General features: G+C 34.5%; 2 protein-coding genes across 2 annotated transcripts; one reads left to right on the top strand and one right to left on the bottom strand.

Annotated features, from left to right (window-relative positions):
* The first annotated feature begins 619 nt into the window (after nt 1-619).
* Nucleotides 620-5943, top strand: LOC107004973 (probable beta-1,4-xylosyltransferase IRX14). The gene is made up of 3 exons (XM_015203410.2): nt 620-1756; nt 1931-2485; nt 5367-5943. Exons 1-3 carry the CDS (start codon nt 1023-1025, stop codon nt 5596-5598), a joined length of 1521 nt encoding a protein of 506 aa, XP_015058896.1. The 5' UTR covers nt 620-1022; the 3' UTR covers nt 5599-5943.
* Nucleotides 5944-6651: 708 nt separating this feature from the next.
* On the bottom strand, nt 6652-7302 carry LOC107004884 (uncharacterized oxidoreductase At4g09670-like; the record flags this gene model as incomplete). The annotated part of the gene is made up of 1 exon (XM_015203284.1): nt 6652-7302. A coding segment is annotated over one exon (651 nt), but the record flags the coding sequence as incomplete, so codon positions are not given.
* Between the last annotated feature and the right edge of the window lie 3012 nt (nt 7303-10314).

Raw genomic sequence — 10314 nt, 5'->3', positions numbered from 1 at the left:
AAAACACCACCAACATTAACAATAATATAATTGATGAAATCCTACGAGTAAATTTGAGGAAGATAGAATATACACAGATTTTATAACTATTTTGTGAAGGTAAATAGACTATTTTTGAAAGACCATCGACTCAAGTATATCAAATCAGAGTAAACATGAAAAGAAATATAGTAAAGTATTGAAAATACCTCTAAAATCGACATAAATTACGAGTTTGTCACAAACTATTGTCTTCCTTAAAAACATTAATTTACTTGATTAACTGAACTGAAAACCACCTTTAATGTTTCAACAAGAGTGCGTCAATTTTAGGAATATTTGCAACACTTATTTTGATTTTTTGTTAAGAGCACTATACTCCTACAAAAGTTTGAGACAACTCGATATGTCATGTAACTGATCGGGGATATATCTAAATTTAGATAGTCAAGTAAAATGATATTTTTAAGGCCGTCAATAATTCGAAAATGAAACTTATAGCTTGCACCGAATTTAGGAATGTTTTCAATATTTATCTCAAAGAAAAAATTCTATAAAGAATATATAGCAATTACAAAAAAAAAATGCCATAATCGAAACATCATAAAAATGACTTTTATTAACTTTCCTAATTTGAATTTATGAGTAATAATCTCATAAAAAATTATTCCTAAAATACCCCTTCTTCAACTCTAGATTTTCTCCCCTTTCTTTCTCGTTACTGTCTGAAAAATCTCATCTTATTCGGATCCTACCTGTGACCCGAATCCGTTTTTCAGTCTTCCTCTGAAGCTTCTTCCACTGTTCGTTCATGGCGTCTCTTTCAATTGTTGAATTTTGAATATAATACATAGTTAGTAAGCAACCCTTTTGGATTCTTAAGCTTAAAGTAACATCTCTTTCTTGATTAAAACTCTTTAACTTCTCACCAAACACTTTCTCAACTAACGCTTTTCCTTCAAAAATCTTCAAACCCACTCTTTTTTTCCATTGCTTCAGTCTAAAACTTCGAGATCTTGAAACCCTTTTGATTATACTGAGAAATGAAGCAGTTAGCAGCTTTACAGCAAGGTCGCCGGAGCAATAGCTTTAGAGGGTCGTCGGTGTTAGATTCGTCGTCAGATGGGTCTGTAAAGTCACCAGCGACTATTTTCTGGCTTGTGCTTCATGGGGTTTGCTGTTTGATCAGTTTGGTTCTGGGTTTCAGATTTTCGCGTTTGGTGTTCTTTCTTTTGTTTACTAACTCAGCTACTACTCCAAACAGTATTTATTCAGCGACCTCTTTGTTTCATGATCCGGGTGCTGATGTAGCTGTTAAGACGGAAATGACGTCATTTTCCGGTGGGGAAGATCAGCTGAATAGGACATCGGTGTCGAGTAGCCGGGTGGTGGTAGGACGGCATGGGATATTAATAAGGCCTTGGCCTCACCCGAATGCGAGTGAGGTGATGCAGGCACATAAGATAATGGAGATAGTTCAAAGGGAGCAGAGATTACAGTATGGTGTTAAGAGTCCAAGGACTGTAATTGCTGTAACACCAACATATGTGAGAACTTTTCAGACTTTGCATCTTACAGGTGTGATGCATTCTTTGATGAATGTGCCATACAATGTTGTGTGGATTGTGGTGGAAGCTGGAGGCACAACTAATGAGACCGCCTCGCTGATCGCCAAATCTGGTTTGAAGACAGTTCACATTGGATTACGCGAGAAGATGCCTATTTTGTGGGAAGATCGCCATAAATTGGAGGCAAAAATGAGACTTCGCGCTTTGAGGTATAGAAGTTTGTTTCTAATAGCTTGTTACCTGATTAAAAAATGAAACTTTTGTTTCTAATAGCTGTTTACTTTAGTACTTGTATTGTGTTTTTATGTATGTGGTGAAGAATAATTTTGATAATTTTAGAAATTGAACATGATAGTGTGCTTTGTGTTTGTTTGACGGAACAGATATGTGAGAGAAGAGAAGTTGGATGGGATAGTGATATTTGCTGATGATAGTAATATGCATAGTTTAGAGTTTTTTGATGAGATTCAGAAAGTGAAATGGATTGGTGCTCTATCGGTGGGCATTCTTGCTCATTCAGGTGGTGTGGAGGAGGATATATCAACAGTTCAGAAAGAGGAAGATAAGAATTTGCAATTGCCAGTTCAGGGTCCAGCTTGTAATTCATCAGATCATTTTGTTGGTTGGCACACCTTTGATTCATCTCAATACGTGGAGAAGAGTGCCAGATACATTGGTGACAGGGCAGTTGTGCTGCCAAGGAAGCTTGAGTGGGCTGGCTTTGTGTTGAATTCCAGATTAGTCTGGAAAGATGCTGAAGATAAGCCTGAATGGGTTAAGGATTTGGATGATGTAGTGGGAGACAGGGAAGATGTGGAGAACCCTCTATCTTTGCTGAAGGATCTTTCAATGGTGGAGCCTCTCGGAAGTTGTGGGCGCAAAATTATGCTGTGGTGGCTACGGGTTGAAGCACGAGCAGACAGCAAATTCCCTGCCAGGTTAGTTTAATAGTGCTATCCTGCCCCATGTCGCATTGTGTTTTGAATGTTCATAGCATTGAATCTTGTTTGTTGTTTTTAACTAATATCTCTATATCATTCTTTTCTGTTTCCTTGATCACTAAGCAAAATCGTAATTGTGTTGTTTCATGATTCTCAGCTGTTCTTAAAACATGATAGATCCTCTTATAATGCCATTTCTCTCCGTTTTTAAGTCCAGAGCCATGAAACAACGGTATGTTAGAAATGAGAATGACATTAGAATGATATAAATGTTCTCATTAAAGCTAGGAACTAATAGTAAAAGGACAATTTTTATTTGAAAAAGTAGTACCACATAATATTTTTGATATTCCTGTACATCCGTTTGCCTAGTCTTTTGACAAGTAAGGATCAGGAGTCCAAACATTGTAATTCTCTGGTAACAACTCAGTACCAGATTTTTGTTATCAATATAATACTTTACCAGTTTCAAAATAATAAATAAGGTATCAAGAGTCTTTGTATTTATGATGGTGCACAAAGACTATTCAAGCTGAAAACAAAAGGACCACTAGTCAGTCTACAAAAGTCAATCCATCTATGAGTATCCTACTGGAAGAGTTGTTATTGCGAACAGTCAAAGTCCTGGGCCTGCAAAAACGAAGTACTATACTTTGACTGCTCTCTCTTTCATTTCCTTGAATTTTAATTTTTTATGCCCGTCCAGGCGTCTACCCGGTCGCCTTTTCTGTAGTTTCCCCAACTTTTCTATTGTTGCCTTTGCGTCACGGTCCTTATTCCTTAAAGGAGCTAGGATAGTCCAACATGTGTCCTCAAGAGACATAATGACCTGCAGTTCCTATAGGTTGAAGTAAATGCTTACTGTTTGGTCTTCCTACCTTCATAAGATACCAAAGTTTTCCAGAGTTCCCTTTCTTCTTCTTGAGTTATTATAAGTCAGAGGGGTCTCATGTGACTGGTCGATTTTATTTATTGGTTTGGAAGAAGATTGGAAAACATTCATAAAAAAGTAAATTATTAAAGAACTTTTTTATTGTATGAAATATACTTATGAAATGGTCTATCCTAAATGAAAATACATGAGCAGTGAAGATTTATGTAGCCAACCCCATCTTGTTTGGGATTGAGATGTAATTGTTGTTATACTTATGAAATGCAACTTTAGTTCATATAAGATATTTAGAAAACTTTGCAATTGTATAGATATACTTAATAGAACAAAATACTAGTATTATATGCATGTTTGGATATTATTTATACATTTATTAGCCATATCTCAATACTCATACGCCCACTCCAATCTGGGGGCTGGGGGGAGGATAAAGATTGTTGGAAGCTTTCTTCATGGTCCTCAGATGGTCTGTCTTCCCAGGATTCTGCTTCCATTTATCTCCCAAAACAGACAGCATTTGGAAAGGAAATTCCATCTTAGTTGAATCAGTTTCCACGAAGAACATTCGTATGATTTTTTCGCAGTATCTGTAATTCATCATCCACTAACCTGCCCATATTTGCTACTCCCTCCGTCCCAATTTATCCATACTACGGTTCCTTTTCTCATATAAATCACCAATGTCAAGCTTAAATTTGGAAAAATGTTTTCGGAATGAGGCTTTATTGAAAACAAGGATGGAAAGTTGGCCCAGACACCATCATCATAAAATATATATATCTTGAAAAAGGATAGATCTAATCCACCAAATGTTTCAATAGCAATAGGGTTATTCAGTTTGCTCACTTGGTTGGTTTTCTCTTGGTAAAATCTGCTCAAACATTTTTACCAATCAATAAAAAGAAAAATTTGCTCAAACATTATAGTGTTGGCTGCCACTTGCCACTTGCCAGTATGCATGTCTTTGTATGTCTTCATGCTGCTATGGGGCTCCAGATGTTTTTTTTCTGGAAATGATTGAATTAGGGAAGTGTGACTTATGATAGTTGGTGTTTTCTTAATTAGTGCAACCAGTTAACTCTTTCTGAAGCACAATTACTCCAAATGCAAGAATTAAATTAATGGAAACATACAACTTTTCTTCTTGATAATTGTTGATCCTGTAAGAGCAATTTAGTGGTTAGATGTTTCCTTGTTCTTTTGCAATACAGTAGATAGTTATTACTACTCACTGTGATAGAGATCAATTTGAAGATGGGAGTAAAAGGTGACCCAATGGAAGTGGGGCCTCGAGTTAGTTCTCGTTATGAATATATCTGCCTTCCATTTAGTATTGATTTAGGATGGTGAGTGAATTTTTATTCTTTTTCAATTGGTGTCATAATGACAATCTGGATGACATATCTTGTTTGGACATGTATATATCTATCCATAGTTTGGTTGTGAACTACTCTGCCTGTGACAGTTAAGTGGTAGTTGAGGAAATTCGACTTGGTTTGACTACAATGTAGCTTCGCTGGTTTAGATATAAACGATGTGGTGGTGGTGTTTAGGCATAAATATAGTTGTGCCTATTCTTGGAGTAGACACCTACGGGATTCTGACGTTTTCGGGTCTATTTATGACTTTTGGCATTGAGTTGATTATGTTGCTCAGATTTCCATTTCCATAATACCATTCATTCAGTTTGAGTTAGACTGTTAAGTCCAATAGGTGGTTGAGTTTGGCTTAGAATGATTTTGGAGAAAGATGAATGAGGAGTGGAAACACTCTCTTGCCGAAATGCTGGTTAAAGCTGCGCACAATGGACCCTTGTGATCCTACCCTTTCCCAAACTCCGCACATAGCGGGAGCTTAGTGCATCGTGCTGCCTTTTTGATAGTGCTTATTGAGTATTCAGCACCATGTGCTTCAATTTTATAGATCAAACACAAATCAGTGTCTTTCACCTGAAAGTAATATAACTTATTCATATCTGAAATGCAGATGGATCATTGACCCTCCACTAGATGTGACTGTCCCAGCAAAACGTACACCATGGCCGGATGTTCCTCCAGAGCTTCCTTCTGGTGAAAAGTTGGTCACTATGCAAGAGCACACCGAGAAGCGCCCACCAAAAACACGATCAAGAAAACGTAGTTCTCGGGGAAAGAGAAAGCACGCAGCAAAGAACATTGACGACCATCATTCGACCAGGCAATCAGCGGAGAACAAGTAATAATCATCTGTGAATTCAGCAAGTTTGAAAACCACGCTACTATCCTTTGTCTCGTAAATAGGAGAAGGCATTTCTTACAATAGCAATTAAAATACATACTACCTGTCCTTCATTCAATTATATCTTTGTATTCTTTTCCACTTCTTCTGTCCTATTTTTGGTCTTTAGTCTTTTGTGTAATTGAATTGTTTCTGAGTTAGAAGGTTGTTGGTGTTTTTGTTGTTGTCACTGTTACCAGACTCCTTTCTTGCCAAAGCTTTGTATTCATGGCTTGGAGTTTATATATGTAATGACAACATCTAGAGATGAGAAAGTTTATGCTCAAATCTTCTTCTTTTTTCAAAATAGTGTGTTTGATGCCTTAAAATTACTATTCAAATCCCAGGAGTTGAAGTATCTATATAGATAATTCAAATTATTTTCTCAGATCAGTGTGCTTAATTTGCATACTTGGGAAGTACATAAACGCGGATTTAAGTTATATACATTGATCTGTGAGATAGCAGATGAGTAAAAGATAAGGAACTAACAAGTTATTTGATGATTTACAAGCTCGAATAAACATCTTGATCAAGTTAAAGGTCCATACATAAACTCTCTTACACATGGTATATAATATGCTGTTTTTTCGATACTTTTTTTTTCTAAACATTAACTAAAGAATCATAAATGAGCATTAGTATTTACATATGAACTGGCTGGAAACCGGTGTCTATAGATTTGTTCACAGCATCGAGCACGAGCTGAGTGATTCTGCTAGTATGAGGCCATTTGCTCTCAGGTTTGCTTCTCGAAACTTTAATGGCCTTAACCAGGTTAGCAAATTCTTGAAGCATATAACCCTCTTGTGGTAACTGAGAAATTACTTCAACTACCTGAGGTTTCACATTCCATCCGATATGAAGATCCACAAACTTAGCACCAGATGTGAAACTGAACGAAGCAGAGTCCTCTCCAAACGGGAGAATGAAGTCATAGAGATAACATGTCCCATTAGAGCCATAAACTCGCAAGTCCATTGTCTCGTGTGCAATGAAAGAGCAGTAAAATNATTTACATATGAACTGGCTGGAAACCGGTGTCTATAGATTTGTTCACAGCATCGAGCATGAGCTGAGTGATTCTGCTAGTATGAGGCCATTTGCTCTCAGGTTTGCTTCTCGAAACTTTAATGGCCTTAACCAGGTTAGCAAATTCTTGAATCATATAACCCTCTTGTGGTAACTGAGAAGTTACTTCAACTACCTGAGGTTTCACATTCCATCCGATATGAAGATCCACAAACTTAGCACCAGATGTGAAATTGAACGAAGCAGAGTCCTCTCCAAACGGGATAATGAAGTCATAGAGATAACATGTCCCATTAGAGCCATAAACTCGCAAGTCCATTGTCTCGTGTGCAATGAAAGAGCAGTAAAATGTAGCAACGGTTTCCTCTTTTTCCCAATACAAGGAGGCACTACATGTTAAGATAACTCCAGCTGAGTTTCTTGCAACATTAGGCAGTGCAGTCACAGTCGTTGGCAAAGTTTGGTTCATAGCCCACAATATCGCGCCAATGCAGTACCAGCCTGCATCTCCCAATGCCCCGAGGGCATCTAAATCTGGTTTTACTCTGATGTTATTTTCAAGAAATTCCTGGCCTGGTGCATATGATGATGAGCTGTGGATCTTACCAAAGAAAACAGCATTTGTATAGATTAGTTAGATAATCATCAGTAACATTTTTGGAACAAAATCTAGACATGAAAATGCATAAATCAAAATATTCAGAATTGCCACTGACCCCTTAATTGGTGAATCCTAGAATAAGATGGTGGCTTATCTAAGTGATTCGCCTTGCCTGTGCCTATCGGCTGATTCTATTGCCTTCCGGTTAGCAAACTTTTCCGTTAGTACAAATCCTAAGGTTCACCTTTGGGCGTAAATTACCTGAGAGAAAGAACCTATTGGTGGAGTTCAGTCCCCCGGAGGACAGAATAGCACTTCTTAGTGACTAGGAGTAGAGTATAGATCCAAATACGACGGATAATAGAGAAACTAGGTCAAATGGAATATAGATCCAAATACGACGGATAACATGCCCGTCCCTCTACCATTCTCTACTTAAACAGTAGGCTTTTGTCTGTATCAAGGTGTGATCTTGTGACATGTGAGTAACCCACACATCACAAGCTGTGTGCTCTTAGATGATAGCTTGGGGGTCAAACACCCCCCAAAATTCAAGACAATTTGCTACCCCAAATATGAGACAATTTGCTAACCGAACAACCTGATAGAAGTTTGTATCTTAGATGACTGGGTTACACAAAGTTTTTTATTGGTCATTATATATATTTTAGGGTTTACGATAGCCTAATCAAACTCAACAAGTTTAAACCTTTATTAACTCATTTATTATGTATTATGTTAATTCAATTTATTCAAAAAAAAAAACAAAAATTTCTTAAGTTATATATATCATATATTTATATAAATTAAATAAATATAATATAATATTTATTTAATTTTCAAAATTTGTGTCTCTTTTTATGAAAAATTGTGACTTTTATAAAAATAACCCATAAAATATAATATAATATAATTAATTAAATAGTAAATAATAATCATTATTTTAAAAAAAATTCCACCAAAAATAGCATTAATTCTCTACATCACCTGTTAATGATATATGTCGAGAATGTGGAGAAGACAGAAAGTCGAAAAAGTAATTTAATGTAGACTAAATTCATTGGATTATATAAATTAAATAAACGTAATTCTCTTTCAATTAAAATGTTATCAAGAATTAATTATTAAATAAATGTTTGCATTTTGAATAGCCGCAACTAATACATAATTAAAGATTGAATATGAAGAAGGGTCAATTCTCATTTGAAATTAAAAGTTGAATTTAAATAAATAACTATCCTTTTAAACTTTATATTAAAAGTCCCAAAAAATAAAATTTAAACACTTTGATCGAAACACAAATAACAAAATATGTCTTTTGTTTATCAAAGTAGTATCATCGACTGCGTATGATTTTGAATAAGGGAGTTTCCAAGACATTATTTAATCCAATTTAGCGACATACGTTATTTCATTGAACTCTAAGAGATTTGTTTTTATATTTTTATTGACTTATCAAGTACACAACTAATTATATAAGATGTATAATATTTAGTTTTTGTATGTATAGGCCTTTTTTTTTTTGCCGTGGTTTTCGGGTGTCGCTTTGCGAACCCGACTTGCTGTACCCACTGGGTCCCGCTGTTTCAAGGCGGACGCACCACTGTTAGTTCACGTGGCCCTGGACCTAGCGACCTGAAGGACTTTGTCCTCAAGCCTTTACCAATCGAGCTACCCCGCTGTATGTATAGGCCTTGAATAGGAGAGAAACTCTCGCAACTGATGAACAAAATGTATGTATCACTTAGTGAAAATATAAATATAGACAATGAAACAATTGCATATCTTTTCTAAAAAATTTGGTGATAAACAACTATAGTAAAATGAAGAATTAATAAAAAAAAAAATCATAAACACTTAAAATCAAATCTTTTTTGTTTTAAGATTAAAAAATATTTCATTTCTTCTTTGGATAAAATATTCATGACAATTTATCGTAAGGATGTACCCTCTAGAAAACACTTATATTATCAAATGTTTTAGAAGTAGATTATTGACGTAGTTCACCACCGCGCGAAGTGCGGATAATTCACCGGTATATATATAAAACTAAAATTGAGAAACTCCTAACCTCAAAGTTGAATGATCATTTTGCCTATAAAATATAATATAATATAATTAATTAAATAGTAAATGGTAATCATTATTTTAAAAACTTTTTCCAACAAAAATAACATTAATTCTCTACATCATCGGTTAATCATATGTCGAGAATGTGGAGAAGATAGAAAGTTAAAAAAATAATTTAATATAGAATAAATTCATTGGATTATATAAATTAAATAAACATAATTCTCAGTCAATTACAATATTACCAAGAATTAATTATTAAATAAATATTTGCATTTTGAATAGCCACTACTATACATAGTTAAAGATTGAATACGAAGAAGGGTCAATTCTTATTTTAAATTAAAAGTTGAATTTAAAAGGCCATTATGTAATCCACAAAAGATTGGATGAATTACACAATTCTAACATGAGAAGAAAAAACTACAAATGAGGTATTAAAAAAATGCTTGAGGAATTGCTAATCAAGAAGAAGAAACAAACTTGCTTTCTTTTTTCCATTACAAAATTTTTATCCTTTATAATTTATTTGTTTTTGATTTTTATCAACTCGTATAGTTACAAATTTTAAATTAGTTATCATCGTGAGCCTTTGGAACAGTAACTATGAAATCAAATTTGTCATTGTTCTTCAACTACTCGTATATTTTGACGACATTTGTCTTTTTAATATTTTAAACTTTCTTAAGTGAATTTTTTTAATTATTTTGGATATTATTCGCTTTTAAATTGGTTTGTTTAAAAGATTAAAAATGTGACAGGATATTTTTTTGTCAAACACAATACTTTGATGAATTGAGTAATAATATTCTCTTTTCTTTTTTTGAGTAAAGAATAATAATATTTATCTATAAGAAAATGCAACAATTTCGATGAAAACATGCAAACTATAAATATACAAGATAGAAGTTTGTATCTTAGATGACTGGGTTACACAAAGTTTTTTATTGGTCATTATATATATATATATATATA

This window comes from Solanum pennellii, chromosome 11 (genome assembly GCF_001406875.1).
Source record: "Solanum pennellii chromosome 11, SPENNV200".
NCBI classification, from domain to species: Eukaryota; Viridiplantae; Streptophyta; class Magnoliopsida; order Solanales; family Solanaceae; genus Solanum; species Solanum pennellii.
Note: the sequence above shows the minus strand (reverse complement) of the source record. Positions and strands in the feature narration are given on the sequence as shown.

Excerpts from the sequence above, each read along its gene's own strand:
- LOC107004973 (XM_015203410.2), top strand. The coding sequence starts at position 1,023 with ATGAAGCAGTTAGCAGCTTTACAGCAAGGTCGCCGGAGCAATAGCTTT. Across the intron at positions 1,757-1,930 it reads ATGAGACTTCGCGCTTTGAG|ATATGTGAGAGAAGAGAAGT; the intron begins GTATAGAAGTTT and ends TTGACGGAACAG. Across the intron at positions 2,486-5,366 it reads GACAGCAAATTCCCTGCCAG|ATGGATCATTGACCCTCCAC; the intron begins GTTAGTTTAATA and ends TCTGAAATGCAG.